The sequence below is a fragment of the Lonchura striata genome, chromosome 1A (genome assembly GCF_050655825.1).
Source record: "Lonchura striata isolate lonStrDom1 chromosome 1A, ASM5065582v1, whole genome shotgun sequence".
Lineage (NCBI taxonomy): Eukaryota > Metazoa > Chordata > Aves > Passeriformes > Estrildidae > Lonchura > Lonchura striata.
In genome coordinates this window covers 30,266,449-30,286,916 of record NC_140741.1, presented here as the reverse complement: position 1 = coordinate 30,286,916, position 20,468 = coordinate 30,266,449, and the positions used below count along the sequence as shown (strand labels likewise).

Below are 20,468 nucleotides of genomic sequence, written 5' to 3'. Positions count from 1 at the left end.
TAAAAATCCTGACCCTACATATTGCTCCATAAAAGTTATTTGCTCAGTTTGGCTGCATGTGGAATTAGAAAGGTAATAGAATACCCCATGACACTCAGAACTAGTTTACAATACTCACAGTGCATAGCATTAAAACTGGCCTTTTATAATTGGAAATATGAATCCCATTATTAAACTCCATATTTTCATCTGTTCAGCAAAGCACTGTTGAATATAAAAATATTATTGTTTTTAATAGAATTAAAAGGAAATTTATGGGAACAGACAGAATATAGTGCCCCACATGTTTAAAAATCTCAATATTAACTGCACAGTTGCTGAGCAACAGAGATGCAACAAAATCTTATACTGAAAAGCACCTATATAGTCTACTTTTTTTTTTAGGGAAAAAGATTCAAAACAAAAATTATCTTAGAAACAACATAATTAGAAAGCTGATTGGAAAAGACTGTTTGCATAACTTACTAATGTCTGAGTATTATTTTATGTTTTGCACAAATTTGTGGCCAAATATACAGCATTATGCTCTTATTCACAAAACTAGAGAAACATGCCATGTAAATCAAGAGTTTGCTCAATCTAATACATCAGATTCAGAAAACTTTTGCAACCTACATGTTACTATGGTAACTTTTTTGTTTCTTCAAAATGTAAATTAACTTTGAGGCTTCGTTACAAACTCTGTATTTCCTCAGTGTTTGTACATAATTTTTTCTCATATATGCAATCAGAATAGCTTTTTACTTTAAATAGCTACAGTCTATATTGAAAGATGAAGTTACAGTGAAAAGAAGTTGGGATTAAATCAGTTTGTAAGCACATGTCTGCTTGACCTTGACTTTTAAACAATAACAATAAATAAGTGCAGGAGAAAGCAATCAAACAAATGAGTTCTATGGCTCTTTGAGTTTTACAATTATAAACTTGTAGAAAATGAAAATATGCTGCACATTTCTGACCTTTTCTTGCTATTTATACTGCTAATTCAATTGAAAATCCCCTTTACTGGGTTTTTATTCTCTTTTTTGTAATAAAAATTTTAAAAATCTGGAGAAGAAAGCTTGACTACTCTGGTTTATTATGAAGAAAATTGTGTTTTGATATGCCTGTCTAGTTCCGGACAGACTTACTGAATTCAAGAACCTGACTGCCTTAAGATGCACAGGTGTCTGCAGTTCCTGTTACAGTGAACATTACAGAAATTATATAAGCCCAGAGATAGATCTGACATCTTCATCACCATGTAAGAGAGTCATAGCATCAGAATTAATCTGAAAGAAATGCTATTCCTTTTAATTTGATTCCCATTTCTCAAATCTCAACTTGTGAACTGACAAGAAGTTTCAATCTACTCATTAAAATACCTGCAATAAATAAATAAATAATAAATAGAGACTTTCAGTTCATTTTACACCATTACTAATGATATATAATTTCTATGAACTGAGTTTAATATTAAAAATTATTATAAATCTAATGCATTTTAGCTCTTATCATAATGGAGCTCACAAAAGTGAGGTAGAAAACTTTAAAACATGACAATACAATAAAACACATATGAAAATGTGGGAGGTTAACAAAATATAAAACTTGGTCTCCCCACCACAGGCATCTAAGCAAGCTGGTCTAGTAAAAGGTGTCCCTGCCTAAGGAAGGGAATTGAAAGAGATAATCTTTAAGGTCCCTTCCAACCCAAACCACTCTATGATTCTGTGATCTGTATTGTCTTCCTAAGGGAAGAGTTGCCCAGAAGTTTGCAACCATGTAATCTAGTCAAAAAGAACTATCTAGCAAAGGCAAATGACTTATAAAAAGAGCATAAAGCCCATATGCATCCTAATTCTCTGTCAGCATTAGAAAAAAAAAAAAATCAGACTATATTCTAATAAAATTAAATCAGGATACTGGTAATTCATTAGCTACTACACAAAATCCTAATGCCCAGTGAACTAGATCATGCAGCCAGCCCTATTCTAAGCTAAAACACAGACTGTAACAATTTTATAATGGGTGAAGGGACGGTCAAGGCTGCCATATCTTACATAAGCACACAGACAGTGGGAACATGGAATTTATTTCTAAGAGAGCCTAGAAACTAGGGGGGAAAACCCCGCAGTGTTCATAATCATGAGATCCCTTGACCATCTTGGTTTTTGTCCATGTTCCCAGATGGAAGCTGCATTCTCTTCAGAGAGCATGCAAGAGAGAAACTAAAAGTAGACAAGAACTACTAAAGAAATTCAGCATCTAGATGATGAAAAGCATTATGCCTGTGAAGAGACACTGAGGAGAAATGATATTTCATAACTTCTGTTATTTTAACTACTTGCTCATGTATAATTTAACAATCTTTTTCTTGCACTTCTTCTGTGAACAGCTAGCGTCTTTAGACTTGTTAAGTTACTGCAAGGATATGGTTCTGGCTCTAGATAAAGCTTAAGTGCATAATTAAGTAGAAGCACATGCTACTAACACTAATAATTCACTGCGTTGGAATATGCAGTTGCACGACAGACATGATTTTTAGGGTCTGTAGAAGAAGGAAAATAGCCTCACTTTAACATCAGGAAGTAGCATCATCAGGAGCTGCAGTGCCCAAGTACCGCACAAGGAACTGTAGCGTGGAGCAGAACCTTCCCAGTTAAATACATGCTTCAATCTGTTGTTTTGAAAGAGTTTCAGAATGGATTATTTTCCAAAGGCATTTACCTCACACACCTTACAGATGGAAAGGACACTATCCCAGGTCAATAAACCAAGGCAAAAATATACCAAACCTCAGTGCTGCACAGGAGCATAAATGAAAACAACAAGAAGTTCAATATCAATTTCAATGGAGACAAGATTTCATTCCTAACATCAAACAATCATATTTTTCCCTTCAACTTTCATACCTTACACATTTACTTTCTTAACACTGTTACCAAAGTTTAAGTTTGTTTAAGTGAAAAGTCATGTGTGGTTTTCAAAATGCTTTTGGGGTCAGAAAAGTGCAACAAAAAGAAAAAACTACTGGTAATGAAGCATACAACACCTTTTCTTAAAAATATGCAACAGTACAAGTGATGCCTATATATCACGACAAAATAGATATTTGTCTAGTTATGAATTCACCAGTAATCATAATAAATTTCTTAGGCCTTGACATTAAATAAGTAGGTGGACATGGCCAATATATGTTTTATCGTGCAGTCTCTAACTGCAGGTAATGGGTGTTCTTGGGTCTTCAGCCCAGATGAAAATCATGTCACTATTCAATAAATAACAGGTAAAACACGTTTAACATTTTAATAGTCTTTAGGGAAAACATAGGACTTATTAGAATAATAAAACATAAGAAGTTTTACTAAAATGTTAATCAAAATAATGGAAAGTTGAAAAGAGCCAACAAAATGGGGCTGTTACTATATTCTAACAAAAATATAACAGCAAAGTGATTTTTATCTTTAAAGGTTTGCATCTAAAACTCATCAGCATCCATTATAATTCTATAAAATAAGATAAGGCAGCATCTGGTACAATCTATATAGTTTTATAGCCAAGTACACAAAAATGCTTAAAACAGTTACAAGGTTTTTTCACAATAAATGAAGCTGAAGACTCTTTACTTCCTGTACCAGCATGTATTATAAAAAAAAAGGCAAAAACTAGAACAAAAGAGGAATATAAAGAACATTCATTTTTCTTAATGACTAAACAAGACTTTTAAAGGATTAACAGATAATGGGGACCTGCTGATGCACAGGAAGAGAAAGCATCTTCAAAAGCATTTTAGTTTAATCTCAATTAGTTCATAGCCATAAGCAAGGTGATACTCAAGCACTGACCATTTCAAACAACAGTTTGATTCTCTTGAGGGTAAATAAATCTATTCCCAGATTCACAATGCATATCTCCAAAAGCTGTGCAACTCTGAGTAATGGAGCAGAGGTTTGTTTTTTTTTCCTTCCTTAAGGCTATAAATTTGTATTGAAAGAATAATGCAGAGAAAAAAAGTAATTTAATACAATAAAACGGTATCAAATTTCAAAAGATATCATATAACATCACTGCCAGGATTAATTAGCAGTCAACACAAAACCACATAAAATGCAAGTGCTTTTTCAAAAGCTAGTGTAAAGGGACAAAGACATTTTAACTTGTCATATAGTAACTTCAAAAATCTTTTATTTCTTGTCTTTTAAGAAACATTAGTGCTGCTCAAGAAAACAAGAACTAGTACCCAGGTCCTCTATATCTCTAAGTAGAAAATTTGGTAGTGCATAACTCTTCCACAGACACAAAATAATTCCACACAAAACTTGTTCCAAGCACAAGCTGTGGACTATGAATATATTTGGTTTGCACAGCAATGTTTGGGGGGGAATCTAGAGATGTTTTCTATGAGAAGCTGCTGGAAGCTTCCTCTGTGTCCAAGGAAGCCAGCGCCAAGTGGTTCCAGGATGGACACACCCGCCGCCAGAACCAAGTCCATCAGGGATGCTGGTAGCACCTCTGTGACTACATATATAAGGAGGGGGGAGAAATCTATGCAACACCAGCAGCATTCAAAAAAGACGTGAGAATATGGGAGAGAAACAAACAGCCCTGCTGACACCAAGGCCAATGAAGAAGGGGAGAAGGTGCTCCAGGTGTTGGAGCAGAGATTCCTGTGAAGACCATGGTGAAGCAGCTGTCCCTCAGCAGTCCATGGGAATCCAAAGTAAAGCAGAGACCCCCCTGCAGCCTCTGAAGGACCCCTCCATGCTAAAACAGAAGGATAGATGGATGCTCAAGGCAGGCTGTGGCCTTATGTGAAGCCTAGAATGGATGAGGCTCCTGGCAAGACCTGTGGATCCAGGGAGAAAGGAGCCCACACTGCAGCAGTCTGTCCCTGACTGACTAACACCAGGGAAGGACCCATTTGGAGAACTTTGGGGAGGACTGTCTTCCATAGGGGGGACCCCATGCTGGAGATAAGGAAGAGTATGAAGAGGAAGGAGCAACAGAGACAGTGTTTGATGAAGTGATTGCAACCCTTCTTCCCCATCCCCCTGCCCCAATCAGGGGAGAAGGCAGAAAAATTAGGAGCAAAGTGAGGCTCAGGAAGAAGGGAGTCAGGGGGTAAAGGTCTTTCAAGATTTGGATTTGTTTCTTGTGACTCTACTCTGATTTTCACTGGCAATAAATTAAATTAATTCTTCTCTGAATTAATTCTTTATTAAGAAGAATTTGTCTGTGATGGTAATTAGTGAGTGATCTCTCTCTGTCCTTATTTCAACCCACAAGCATTTCTGTCAGCACAATTTGCTAATTCTCCTTTTGCTACCAGATTTGGAGCTGCACAGACATCTAAAAATTGGACAGTACTGCATCAAGATACACACCATTGCAGACTGCAATGAATACAAAGCTTTTAATCACCCACAGCACCAAACAGACATATGTTAGCAGAGGATTTTAGGAAACCATCTGCAGCTCACCCTGTTGTGGGGCAGGTTCTGTGTTTCCCATACCAGAGGTCAGAGTAGCCACAGGATAACCTGGAGATAAGCCCTTCACATGCTGGGGGAACAAGAGCAGACTGGCCAAAACAAAGAGTCCTTAACACAAATCTACATCCTATAAGAAATACCAGAATGTGAATTAGACTAATATATCTATTTCGCTGTTCATTGCATATGAAGAAGTACAAACAGAGCACAGTCCTGATTCAGGACAACTTTGAGTCCTAAATAGCCTGCAAGATAAACAGTACTTAAAAAGTAATCTTCCTTTACATGAATCATGATATTTTCTGCTACTCTTTTTATTGTCTGTTTTTAAATTACATCTGCAACTCAAAAAAAAAGTATTATTTAGCTAATAAAATACTTAAAACAAAAGCTGATTTCTTGGAATTTTCTTTTGTTCTCTAATACTTTCAGGCCCTAAGATAATTTCTCACAAGCCTATTGACTTCAGCAGCCAACAGAAAATTGCCCTGAAGTTAGATGTTTGTTGGAACTCAAAATGTCACAGGTTGGAGGAGAGATTTTTCCACCATATGGAACCCCTGAACCAGGCCTGGGTTCCGTCAAATGTTTAAAAATCTTTCACCTTCATAAATTTTAGGTAAATGCACATTTCAGAGACTCGGACTTCAAGGGACTTCAAGAAATCACCTAGTCCACGTGTCTGGTACAATTTAAGAATACTGTTCCCAACAGACAAGATTGTAATCTGAAAATAAAACTCTTCTATTCCACAACTTCTCAAGAAAATCTATCTCAATGCTTAACTGTTCTTGCCAATGGCAAGTTCTCCCTAAAGCACCAGCACATATCTGTCCTGCTGCAACCTTTCCCAATGTTTAGCTGAAATTTCCCTCAAATCAGTTTGCATTCATTGCTTCTTATGATCTTCCCCTTTACAGAAAGGATGGTTTGTTATTCTCAAGGTAGAATTTTACCCACTGGAATCTCTTATCATGCTAGTAATCTCTTCTTTAAACTTGGTAACACTGGTGTCTTTAGTTCTTTTTTCTAGGTCGTATCTCCTAAAGATTTAGCTATTCCCTTTGCTCTCCTGTGGATCCACTTAATCTTTTCTCATGTGTGATTGCAATTAAACAGGCAGACTTTGAAACACCACATAGCCTTGTGGAACATTAGAAGCTGAGGTTCAGAAAATACTTGCCCATTACAGATACTTTTTTTACCTGATAAATTAATACAATCTCCTTTCCTTTACATGGTCAAAAATAATACATCACTCATGTGAAAACACACATTAGTACACGGTCTGCCTTAAGAAAATATTAGTATTGCTTATTTCTGTATTAATTTCCTGTTTAGACATATTCCAAACATGTTACTCATTGCTTCTCACAAGAGTAACAATAATTAGTAGGAAGATCTATTGCTCTGAGTAAGATTTACTTGTGAACTGATGTGGTGCCAAAGGTAAAATATAATGAATAGGCAGATTCACTATGCTGTGTTGGATTTCTAGAACAAGCATAGAAAGCATATTTATGCAAATAATAGGATTTTATTAAACAGAACCTACTATCACTATGGGTTAGAAGTAGCACAAGGATATAATTTCTAAGAAAAATGAAACTTAGCTAAAATGCAGTACTGGGTGGAATAGATACCCCAGTTGGCCAGTCATACTCAGCTGAATGATCAATTCCAACTGGGATATCTAAATACTACAAGAAAACAAATACTATTATTTTAATTAGTACAGTTGTGTTGCATCTTTTCTTCATGTGATTATAAAGAACTCTTTTTTTTAAATACATACTCTAAGAGAATAATTTGACCTATACTTTGACTAGTGAATATAAAAAAATATGGCTTCTCTCAGCACTATTATATTGCACTCAACTTGTAAGTACATGCTTTTTTTTTTTTTTTTCCCCCATTTGGCCTTTTTAGTTCAGTTTCAAAAAGTCTCAGTTGTGTGTGACTTGTTTGGGCAGTTTAATATTTGATACAGTGCATGCCTGCTAAGAAACAAGAAAAATAAATATTAACCAACAGATCTAAAAAGCATGCACTTTTGTATGATGTGACTCACAGCAGTCTATAGTACTGCCTTTAGGAACAGGTAGTGCTGATAAATGCTGAGAAAGGTCAATAATTCATCACTTGTGCTCCTGGGCTATTAAAACAGGCAATCATAAAAAGGCTACTGAAAAATCTCTTACTAATGGCTTTTTTTAAGTTGCTCAGTCGGGAAAACCAGGAGATTTATACCATCAATGGTGCAATTCCCTGTGAAAACATACAAGTCGTTCATATTAAACATCCAAAGTGAAAGACTATTTCAAAGCTTCCTCCCATGGGCAGAAAACCTGTCAGACTCCCCCCCCTTGGTACATCCCAGCACAGCAGATGCCACATAGAGAATATCCTTCCTGCCTCCCTGAAAAGAAAATTATTGAGAATTTTGTCTACATTGCGACCTTTCACTGCTACACTTCTGTAATCCTATTGAAAAAAAAAAAAACAAAAAAAAAACAGAGAAACAAAAAACAATGGACTGGAAAAATCAAAAAATTTCAAATACAAAGATATGTTATCTCAAAGCAGAAGCCACTCTCATTTTTCTGCAGCTCCAATGTGCCACACACCATCACATAACCAATGAACTGGGTCTTAATTCTATTTAGTTGCAATAAAACTATACCAAAAATGCAATGAAAGATTGGATATCTTTCACATTTTCTTTTCTATGTAGCCCTGATTCAAGCTTAGGGCTCTTCAACCACCAACTGAAGGTTTACTGTTCCCATCCAGGAACAGTAAACTTTCCACTTCTGCATTTTGGACCTCTCTCTACCCTGACATCCTGTGCTGAAAATATCATTCATATCTGCCTCTTCACAACACCTCTCCTAAAAATGTATAGAAGATAGACAGTAGAAAAAAAATTATACTACAGTGCATTAAATATAGCAAACTCTTCAGCAAATTTGCAGCTGGGACATGCTGTCCTCAACTCAGTTTTACTATATATAGGTAACATATGCAGCACATCTGGTATGCAAGGTATCTTACTGTTTTGAGACACAGGTAAAGCATAAAAGATAAAAGGGAAAACTGAAAAAAATAAACAAAACAAATCTTTTCCCCCACTACAGTCTTAAAAGTAGTTATCTTTCTGCATTTAACTGGTTCAAGTATTTTTTTATATTTTAAAGAGAAAATAAAAATGAAAAGTTAGCAATATTATTGGTCATACTAAGTCACGTTCAAATTCTTTCTAAGAAAATTGTGAGGGCCAAAGTCTCAAAACATTTTAGAAGATAACAGCTTCTTTCCTCAAAAGGTTTTAGCAGTAAACATTAGCAAACCAGCTTCCTCAAGCCATCAGGTTATAAGAGCAGAAGGCTCTTTAAAAAATCATCTTGGGTATACTGTCAGTAGACATTTTCAAACATTAGCAGAAGAAGCAGCAAAGTTCTTTGGGATTACACAGCTAAATAGAAAATGTGCAAGCTATTGTCGGTGTCAAAATGTACATGCTAAAATCAAAAATATGCATAAAGTTTTTTCTGTAGTTATACAGCTGGATAAAGTAGTTAAATTTGTATAAAAAGTGACATAAAAATTATATTAAGTATAAAACTTAGCCAAGTTATGTTTAAGACTTCATTCTTTTTTAAAAAAGTGCTGCAGTACTTTTCAATATCTCCTAAACCATTCAAAACATCAATGTACCTTTTGATAAATTACACATTTCTATCTCCTAATGAGCTATCATCATATCATCACATAAACAAATCTTTAAAGTATATCCAGGGCTGTAACACACCTTGGCTGCCATGTACACATACCCTTCTTAAGTCACTCCATAGCTGCCCTACTTTCCATGAGACTCAAAGACATTTAGAAACTGTATCCTTTACCTTTCCCCATCACTGCAGTGTCTGAATGGTTCAAACCTCCTACTACATGAAAGAAGTCCTTGTCAGGGGCAAAGGAGTTCCCACAATTGATGGGGTGTAACAGCAACTCAAATGTTTTTCAATTCTCTTTGAATAAACGTGTTAAACAATATTAGATAGTGAATCACCTAAAATCAGATGTGGGTAGTGAATATACTTGGTTACTTTTAATTTTCAATAGTCTACGCAAAAAGTTTTAGATACTGAAATTTTAAACACTCCATACTGACTGCAGCTGACTAGAGTATGTTAAACTGCTTTGCTTGAAGATCAGACAGGCATGGGACTGCAATTATATATCACAATACCCTTTTCTGGGTTCACAGCTCTATTCATCTTTTAGAAACACTGAAGGACAGATTGGACATAGGGGAACGGATTAGCCACAGGACGACCTGTATTTCCACACAAAAGCCTAAGTGTGGAAAAATGGCACCCTCTGTTACCCATTCTTCACTTCCTGAAAAAAACATATTCATGAAAATAGACATTTAAACAGCTCTTTCCCACTCATCTCAGAACAAGTGTTCGTTGTTTCTTAACACCATTTATACAGTAGTAATGTAATGCTACTACCAAACTGCCTCAGTTCAAAAATGTATATAAAAATATTTAAGAATTAAGACAGGCCCACTTCAGCCTGAGGAACTAAAGTGAAATCAACATGAAATTAACATGAATTATGAAAAAAATCTAAGTCGCCTGTTGCAACATACAATCTCATATTTATGAATGGGACTGAAGGAGGGTTTGGTTCTGGTAATAAGTTTCAGCTGGATGTCATGGAAGTTCTACACACTGTAGCCATGCAGTACAACGAAAATTATAAAAAATACATTGTGTTAATAGGTCATAAGAGCATAACCTACCACATAACATCAGTAATTCCAAGTGAATAAAAGGAAAATGAACACAGAAAAATACATATAGTAATTATATAATTTTGTATAAAGTTAAGATTATGTCAGTTTTCTGTTAAAAATCTATCTCTGGAAAAATAAATAGTAAATATTTTGAAATATGCAAAAATAGAAAGAATATGCGTTAATAAATCAGGTTTGAGCTTTAATGAATTTTACATGTCATTCTTAAATCAATTGTCCTGCATACAACAGAAATACTTGGTGTATGGACTTGTACCATCAACTTGTCTCAGGAGATAGGTGTTACCAGCTAATCTGATCAAGCTACTCAAACTGGTGGCTTATTTGAATGTTCCTTGGGACAACAGAAAATTATCCTTCTGCACAAGCTATAACCAAATTAAAATGTCCAAGCATTTAACTTAGGAATTTGACCACAGAGCTGAGTTACAAACAGCAAGCCTGTGTAGCTCATTAGGCTCCAATGGGAAACTAATATTTTTGTCAGGAAATCAACAGTCTAACATCATGTGCAATGAGACATAGAATTCCTAACTTTTTATAAAATTATAACGTAAAGTGATAACTCTGACATCAGAAAACTATTTCAAATCTTATTAAGGTAGTGAGATAATCTCACATGTATTCTTCTTCTACATATTTACTTATTGAACTTATTCTTCTTATACATATTTACTTAATGAACTAATGTGGTAGGCATATGGCTAAATTATTTGCTAGTTCTTTCCTCACGCTTTTTGTTGTCTTACTGAAAGTAACATAAAACACCAGGTTCAAAAATGAAAAAAAAGTAAATTAAAATCTTATTTTGCAAAATGCTTACAATACATAGCTTAAACCCGGTGTTATCTATTTCTCATTCTTTTATAAGCCTTCATTTAGATATCTTATGCTTAAACCATTCACTTTTATGGGATATTTTAAAAGTTCTTCATAAAAAAAAAAAAAAAAAAAAAAAAAAAACTCAGTCATACCATGCAGACTTTCATTCAACTCCGCCAAACTATTCAGTGTCTTTATAGAAACTACAGGGAAGAGGAAATACATACACTGCTGAAGTAACTGTATGGAAAGGGCCAAAATGCTATCCTGGAGATTAACACCTGTCAAGAAAAGTCTAACAGCTGTTCCATTACATGCAATTTACAGTCAATATATAGTTCTCATTGCTAAAGAAAGCAGAAATGGTTCAGGAACAAATATAAACAAACTGATCTAATTAAGTTTTCCAATAAGCTTCAGTTTGCTGTCTGCAATCAACGATAAAAATGGTTATAATTGCTAGAAAAATGTAAAATGTGTTAAAAGTCCTTCATGTACTTCCATGGGTTCTGTTTTTATTTAATTTGCTAGCTTTCTATTTCTACAAGCAGGATGAAATATTTTAATGGAAACAAAATGCTTCTTCTTTTACGGACTTTTTACAGTAACACAGACCTCAAGCCCTAAAAGACCAAAGAAGAAATAAAGCAGTATAATGGCAAATAGAGTGAAAAAATAGCCTGAAATTCGACAAAATCTTCTCAAAACAGGCCATGTCATTAGACAGATATATATAAATACAGTTGTCTGAGCATTTTAAAAGAATGTTAAATAAGTCACTATGTGGGAGGCATTGCACACAATGCAATTACAGCATGGGTAGGTTTCTTAAAGAAGAAGTCTTTAGCTCTGGAGGTATCTGAATAATGTTCCTAAATTAACCAAATCAGGCAAATCAGAGTTTATTCATTTCAGAAAAAAAAAAAAAAAATCAGTGAAAACACAGAGTCTCATGCTTTGCTTAGACTGACACTGAATTAAAATCAGTACTGACGCTTCAGAGGTTGCAAGGTAGTCACTTTGCCCAGCCTTGAGTGAAACTTTGTCCCAGCCACAAAAAAGTTTTTTCCCTGCTTTACACAGCCAGCATTCCAAGCTGAGTTTGGCTTCTTTTTCCTCCAGCTATATCCTCAACTACATTACAATGGTAAAAAAAGAAAAAATAAGTTCACCAAAACCCCCATATTGTTGTGTTATCTTTGTTAGCACTGCTTAAAAAACAGGACTGGACTTTTCCACACACCATGAAATATATACACATTTTTCAGGATTCACACTTGAATCTCAGACTAGAGTTTGTTATACAAGTAACAAATAGACTAATTATTTTAGCAGTAGGAGAAAAAAAAGAAAATACTAATTTCCTGAGGGAAGAAAACAAAACAGAAAAGGAGCAATACAAGGTTTACTTCCCAAGAAAATCCCTCTACTCACTTAAGCAAACATTTTTTTCCACCCAATTTAAATAGGGAAAAAAAAAAAGAAAAAAAGAGGAAAGCCTGCCTCACAATTCAAATTATTTTCTCCTGTAAATTGTAATCACAGTTTTCTGACCACAAGGTGGTAAAAACAGAAGACTTGAAGCCATGCAAAGGCCTCTTCCCCTTTCGGGGCAGTGAGGAGAAGGAAGACGCTGAATGCCCAGGATTTGCTCTGCCCTGCCCTTTCCATAGAACTTTAGTGCCATCTATTGAAAATGTACTGAATAAGGAAGAGGGAAAGGATGCCTATTGATTTGGTATAAAAATAAGACGTTTACTTGTTAAGGGTTTTTTTGGTTTATTAATATTCCCATGATGACTACTCTTTTGTGGTCATCTGATAGGAACAAATATTTTCTATACACTATACATGCCCCATAAAGAAATGAGACGTCAGCTAAAACATCGAATATAAACATCATATAGATTTCACATATATATATATATATATATTTATATATACATATAATATATATATATTTACCAAAAATGTAAATCTAAGCCTACCTATTATCTAAAGCAACAAAACTGAGAAGGCTTTAACGGAAAGGAAAATAGCGTGGAAGCACTGCTGTAAATAGAACATACTGGAAACAGTAAAAATAATTAAGGCACCTCGTAAAGATCTTAGTACTAAAGAACAGAATATGTAGACATGCACATACAATTACCTTCTTTAAGAAACTGTGAGTGGATGACAAATATAAGAAAACAGCAGATCGCTGCTCCTGCTAGTGCCCATAAAGCTTTCAAGAGCTGCATCTCGGTCTGAAACTCAGTAAATACCCAGAAAGTCACACAATGAATTTCCACAGCGATGCATCAACGCTTCCCTCTGTGCGCCAGGCGCGGCGGCTCCCGGCAGGGACAACACTCCCGAGCAGGGCGGGCGAGCCCGGGGCTGCGGAGGAGGGGCCGGGGCTTCACACCCCGCGCGGGAGCAGCGGCAGCGCCGCGCTCTCCTCGCCGAGGCAGCCGGCGCGGGGCCCCATGAATCAGCGCTCCGTCTCCGCGGGAGCCGCGGCGAGCCGGCGGCGGGGGCAGGGACCGGCAGCGCCGGGCAGGGTTGCGCAACAGCGCCCGCTGCGCCGCGGGGGCGCGGGGCCGCCGCCGCCGCTCAGGGCGCGCCGCCGCCGGCCGGCGCGGGGCGCGCAGGGGCCGGGCCCTCCCCGCCGAGGCTCCGCGGGAGCCGCTGCAGCATCGCCGGGCTGCGGGTGCCGCTCGCTCGTCGGGCCGCTGCTCCGCTGCTCGCTGCCACGGCTCGGGGAGGAGAGAGCGAGCGGGGAGGGGAGGGAGCGGGAGGGAGGGATCTCTCTTTACTGCAACTTCTCCCGGCTGGCGGCAATTTGTTGCACCCCCTTCCTCCTCCCCCGGCTCGGAGATGCTCTCCAGTGCGGGTGCGAGGGGCGGGAGGGAAGTCGGTTCAGCCCGCCGTCCCTGGCAAGCGCGGGGCCGCTCGGGGGCTCTCGCACAGATCGCTGTTCTGCCTTTGGGCTGGCACCTCCGCCGCCGGGGCTCCTCGTCTCCCGGCCCCGAGAGGTCCCCCGGGTGCCGTGGCCGGCCCCGCTCCCTCGCCCGCCGTCCGCCCGCGAGGTCGACCCTGTCCCGGGGCCGCGCCCCGGCGGTGGCACCGCAACGCGCCCTCCGAGCAGCCGCGCCGGGCTACGGCGGGCTCTCTCAGTCTACAGGTTGATGCCTCTGCTGCAGCAATCCCCGCGGAAAACAGGAGCGCAAAGGAAAAAACCTAATAAATCAGCGTGAGAAAAAAAGGAGAAAAAAAAAAAAAAAAAAAAAAAAAAAAAAAAAGAAAAAAACCCGGCACACCAAGGCTGTGATTTTGCTGCCTTTGCTGCCGCTCTCCCACTCCAGGGGAAGGAGCCTGCCGTGGCCACCGGCTGCCGTAGAGCAGCCGTGCGGGGGGGCGGGAAGGCCGGGGCGGTGCTGCGATGCGGGGACTGCGCGCTCGGCCCCGCCGTTGCGGGACGCGGCGTAGCCGCGGCCAGAGGCGAACACGGCGCTCCTCACCCGCGGGCCGCCCGACAGCCGAGGCTGCCCGGTCAGGCACCGAGCTCGGTGCGCACAGGCGGTCGGCGGCGCGGGGCAGGGCAGGGTTAGCAGCCGCACACCGAAGTGCTGCCGGCCGTACAGGGGGGCTGCCCGAGCCGGACCCCCTCCCGGAGCCCTCTGCCCGCGCGGGCGGTGCGGCTCCGCGCCTCTCGGCTTCAAACGCCGCCGCTGCGCCGCGCAACCTGCGCGGTGCGCGCGTGTCCCGCAGCGCGGCCGGCGCTGCCCCGCGGGGCGGAGCGCGGAGCGAGCGGCGGCCGCGGAACGCGGGAGAGGCGCTGCGGCGGCGGACGGGCGGCGGGGCAGCTGCGGGCACAGGGCTGGGGCCAGAGCGGCCTCGGCGGGGCGGACGGGGCTGCGGCCGGCACAGCGGAGCCGCCTCCCGCGGCGCGGCCCCGCGACACGCTGGAAGCCGCCGGGCTGCTCGGGCTGGCGGTAGGTTCGCTGCGCAACAGTGACAACGACGGCAAAGCACCGACGGCCAGTGAGCTACCCCGCTTTCTCCGGGATAGGCATCCATAGTTTTGGAGATCTAAGCCAAGTAAGGGAATACTTGCAAGCTGAAAGCTTTGTTTTCATAGCACTTTGGTTACGTCTGCATTTATCATGTGGATTGGAGTTTTGGTTTTTTGGTTTATTGTTTGTTTTGGTGCTTTGTTTGTTTTTTTTTTTTTAATATTTCATGTTTAAATATTTGCTTTATTTTAAGAAACCATGACAGGGTTCTCAGATGCTTGAAAGGACAGATTAATAAAAGGTCAGTATTTTTATTGGGCAAACATCTCCCATGCTATTGATGATGTGTCTTAAACTCATTCCTATGCCTTTTCATTTTTCACAGATAGCACAGAGAAACATTAAAAACAACCATCTTTTGAATTTTAAACTTCATACAAATCCCTATAAACCCATGTATTGCAGTTAGTATATTTGAAGATTACAGCAATGCAATGTTAAAGCAATGTCAGAGCTACACTAGAGAAACTCCACTGTAAATCTTTCATTCTGAAATGTACACTTCAGTGAGAAATTTGCCATGCTTGGACACAGTTCAAGTTGGGTTTTGTTTATTTGTCTTCTGGGTGAAAGAAAAAAGTGTCAAGTAGCTAAAGAAAATTCACACTTTTTATACTTAAGCAAACAAATCTCTCTACCCCCCTGCCCCCCACCGACACAGCAGCTTTAAAATCCACAGGTAACTTTAAAATCCACAGGATTTTAAAAGTGTCAAACTTCGGAGATTACACAGTCCACAGTAAGTATCTTTTCCTCTGAAAACATTTTGAGAAAAACCTGAAAAATTTTACTCATTGCTTTCCTTTTTGACTAAAAGCACATGAAGATCCACTGTCAATGGGTCAGAAGCCCCAACAGCTTGTTCCTTGCCCCTTCTGAGGTGCAAGATGGTGCTTTCTCTCATTCTAAACTAGTCTTACTTCTCTGAGCTTCTTAATTAGACAAATATGCCTGGGTTGCTGTGGCCTTTAGGTCAGACCCTTCATAAACAAAACATCAGAACATGGCATTTTGCTCCCTGGCTGCAGCGGAGTCACTCTACTTGCACAGTGGAAGTGGGAGCAAAATCTGGTTCAGCGCTCACACTGTACAAACATATTTAGTCTCATAGCAACAAAGAATTCCAGAAGACTTCCCATTTGAGAGGACAGTGATACCTGGCAACGCCACTTGCTATACTACATATGGTTCACTCTCAGTTTTGTGTTTTCTAAATAGCTTTGGACTTTTCAAACAGAGTGAGTCCTATTCAAAAATATCCACCTTCAATTTCTTTACTTGTTACCTGCATAAAGATTTATAAAATATTAAAGATAACTCAAGTTACCCGTGTAGACTTTTCTGAGTAAATTGCACTGATAAAAATTCCCCCTTATCTTTCAGCCAATTAAGATTTGCATCCCCAACTAATGGAATCACACCTGTCAAACAATTTCTAGGCTGCTTAGGCTGTAACAGATTTGCAGACCTATCTCTGCATTTCCAGGTTTTGTCCTGACCCCATTCATCTTCAGCAACAGAGGCAAAAATCTGTGATCCTAGCAGTAGCTCCTTCTAGGGAACCACTCCACAGGGGTTTTCCCCATTGCGTTTTAAGGTTGAAGTAGCAATGCTCAGCACCTGAAAGCTGGTAAAGGATGGTGATGGTGTTGGCAGACATTTCTGATATAGAAGGCTTTTGCAGTTAGGAAGAGGAGTGAGGAATACATTTTCCTGATGATCAGGGAGCAAGAGCAAATGTGTAAGAGATAGAAGATCTTCTGAAATCTTACAAGAAAGCAGCAGAAAAATGAAGTGCATAATTTTCAAATGTGTGTTCCCTTTTGGAAATACAGCTCATTTGTTCTTTTTACCAAAAATTCAGTTGAGTTCTACAGAATTACTAAAACTGGAACTCGGTAGCAAAACCAGCAGCCTTTGCTCAAGTATAGAGACTTGAAAAAATTATCTATACTCTGCATTTAATTTTGTGAAAAGATTCTGCCAGACTCTGTAAGATTTATTCTTCACTACTGAGATATTTTATAAATAAAGATGTGCTAAAATTCCTGGAAAACAATCATGATCAGATTGTATTCCACATACCTAGAAAAAAGGTCCTACTATTTCCAGCTGTGTCAAATGCCTCTTGCATAACTATTTTATTCCTGTTCATGCCATAAACCCCCAAATTTTGCATGGCCAATGTAGATATAAATGCAGGAGCACAAGATGTGACGTTAGCCTATTTTAAGTAATGAATTTGGAAACTACTTCTGGCTTTAGAAAAAGAAAATAGAGAAGACAATAGGTATTATTAGGTTATTTAGACCAAACTTTTTCCAGTGCCCACTGGATTTCATTTTTGTTACTTTTGAGTTACTCAGGCAATAGTCTGTCACCAGCCACTTGAGGTGATTATTCCAGCCCAGTGCTTCTCTCAGCTGGAGTGTTTCTCCTGATGCTAAGTTTAACATTTTATTTTGTTGAAATTCACCCAGTTCATCTTTCACATATACCTGAAGTAGCATTATAAATCCTTTTCCATTTTGAATCTCACCAAAATATAAGATATATTGAATATATTGGAATGAGTAGAGATAAATGTATTTCCACCAGTTAATTTTAGCAATATTTAAGCTTTTTTTTTTTTCCTCTTTTCTCTGCATACCAATGGCTGGCTTGCATTTCTTTGCTTTTGAGCTAGGCACAACTACAGCAGTCCTCAAAATTTTATTCCTGGTCTTCACCTGATGCTGGGTAACTGTCACTGGAGTAGAAATTAACATCTAAAGAGATGCTATTGATCTCTGTTTTGTGGCATGATGTGGCTACCATAGGAACTTCAAATACATTTCATTCTCTCTTTTCATGAACACCTAAAATTTTCTTTTGTTTTTCCCTTGACTTACCAAAGTAGGTGATACTTTAATATATCTTTAATATTTTTGACAGGCTATATGCTGCTTCCTGTCCTGTCTCCTAGTGGCAGATTCATAAAAGGGATAGCACACCCTAGGTAATTTAGAATTAACACTGTGTAATCTCCTTGCTAACAGTGCATGTTTACTTAGAACTTTTGACAGTTGAGGGTTTTTTTTTTAAGTAATTTTGTTTCATTTTGTGTTTCAGTTGCATTATTTTGCTGTTCGTTTCTTCTTCCTACCATCTTACTGACTTTCTCTTCAGGTATAATTTTCATTTTCTTTTGTATTTATAAAGATTTGTGCCAGCAGTTGATGCCAGGTAGACAGCTTTCCACTGGGAACTCACTGAACATTCTCCCACACAGCAGTCACCATTTGGTAACAGTTTTTGGCCACTACCGAAAAAGGAGCTGCCTAAGAACTTAGAGGTCTTGTGATCTGATCCCTTGAAGCACTGGTAAATTCTCCCACAACACACACCTGAAATCACACAATGTGCCAGCACAGGCACTATGTGCAGTGTAGTGTCCTCGGTTTGCTCACAGAGGGGGAGCCTAGAGCCCTGGGGCCGGGCCACATTGCTATTCTATAGCGCTCACATCATCGCTGCCAGGGGGTTGGTTCCAGGAGAAGGAAAAAAGGGAATATACTCCAGAAGTTCACCATTTTCTTGTGTTTCTTCCCGATCCCAGCCGAGTGTGTGCCACGATGCCGGTGCGAGAAGCAGTTGTGGAATGGAGCAGCAGAACCTGAGCTGAGCCCTAGCCCAGCCAAGCTGGGCAGACAGGAGCTGAGCCAAGCATTGCAGGCCACAGTCAACCCCAGCAGGGCAGAAAGCAGGCAGCACCACACAGAGGAATTTGGGAATTTGTCCATCATTGTTTTTCGTTGTCTCAGGCTCAGGGATGGGGAATGCTGGCTTCGGGGTGTCCACCACCTTGTCTTTGTCTCAAGAATAACTGAGCTGCTGCCAAGCTGCAGGAGCGTCCCCATCTTGTCTTTGCATCAGCAGTCACGTGGAGCTAAACTGAGGTGTTAGTGAGCACCTTTTGCATGTAAAGAACCATCTATTCCATATACTTTTGTTACTAATATTGCTGCTGGTGCTGTGCATTTCTTATTCCACTGCTGTTTGCTTTCACTAAATTGTTGTCTCAACTCACAGTCTCTGCTTTTGTCCCTCTCTCACCAGATGGGGGCTGGAGAAAGGGGAGTGCCTTGAGGTTTAATTACTATTGTGGTTTAATTACCACCACATACAGTCAAACACTGCTACCCTATTCCTTCATCCATGTTGCATTCCTGAATCATCTTCCTCACATCTGCCTACCAAGAAATCAACCGTTATATAGTTCAAATATTTAAGCAGTTCAGCTCTGAAATGTTGCTTTTGTCCTCTCTCATTTTGCTTTATATGCTCCACCTGTTACAGGGAGCACCTCAATTTGCAGTAGCTGCTCTGACACATTTAACAGCACAATTATAGATGACTTGGTAACCACCCATTGACTAAAAATAACCTAGCAACTGAAGACACACTTGGGTATTTATACTTAGATATCCCAGAGGAACCCTTCACAGCTCCTGTAGCTGGGGAAAACATATGTATCTCACCAAATGCAGTAGGCTAGGAATCCTCAGGGGTGGGGGCGGAGGGACGTAGGGGAAGTGATAACATTGCACAGCTGAAAGATTTTCCAGACAACACTCTGCCAGCTAATCCAACTCTTATCCAACTAGCTCTGCAATTAAGGTTTCCTACTGAGAACAACGACAGCATTATAACCTGGGGAATTTTCTACATAAAAAACCTCTTTGCATCTGGGATTGAAAAATGTAGAGCCTTGAAATCCAGCTCCTACACTGATATTTGCCATCATTACAGATCCTAGGGAACTCTAATGCCAGTATGCATATGAAAAAATACGTGAGCTGCAATGAATGAACTGCCAATGAGGAGGGAGACAGGCAGCATATCTTCTGTGAAGAATGTGCAGTGCTGAAACTCATTCTCGCCTTCCAACGCACGGATTGCTTTATTTTTTTTAATACAAGATGTACCAAGTTGTTACACAACCTGTTCAGGAGGAAATAGTCTGATATCTGAACAAAGAGACATCTAAATGATGTGATTTGATTTCTATGATACATAATTATATATGCTATGGCTGCCTGTGGCTAGTTTTATATTTGAGCAGAAGAAACTTGGAATTTTATGGAAAGAACCCCATACGACTTAATGGAGAACTTCTATTACTGTTTGCCCATTCTTTTTCTACTCCCCATTTTTCCTGGTTTATCTATGGCCTTCATCCATTCCTGTCTTCAAAATATGCTTTTATTAACTGAATAGTTAGCAGATTACAGCAAGAAAAAG

At 39.5% G+C, this 20,468-nt stretch overlaps 1 protein-coding gene and 1 long non-coding RNA gene across 12 annotated transcripts in view; one reads left to right on the top strand and one right to left on the bottom strand.

Annotated features, from left to right (window-relative positions):
* The window catches only part of TAFA5 (TAFA chemokine like family member 5), a 475,974-nt gene that overhangs the window by 351,210 nt on the left and 104,296 nt on the right, over positions 1-20,468 (bottom strand). For 3 of the 11 annotated variants that reach the window (XR_014952372.1, XM_085570411.1, XM_085570410.1), the window contains exon 1: positions 13,277-13,717. The exons of the other annotated variants lie outside the window; for them this stretch is intronic. Coding sequence is in view for 2 of the 3 variants with exons in the window: in XM_085570411.1 (XP_085426537.1) it covers positions 13,277-13,367 (91 nt within the window). In the remaining variant the exon portion in view is untranslated. Of the gene's footprint in view, positions 1-13,276; positions 13,718-20,468 lie in introns of those variants that run through there. 11 annotated transcript variants of the gene reach the window in all.
* On the top strand, positions 13,896-19,255 carry LOC146763425 (uncharacterized). Its single transcript, XR_014952373.1, has 2 exons — positions 13,896-18,353; positions 18,784-19,255. It is a non-coding gene; the product is annotated as an uncharacterized LOC146763425 (long non-coding RNA).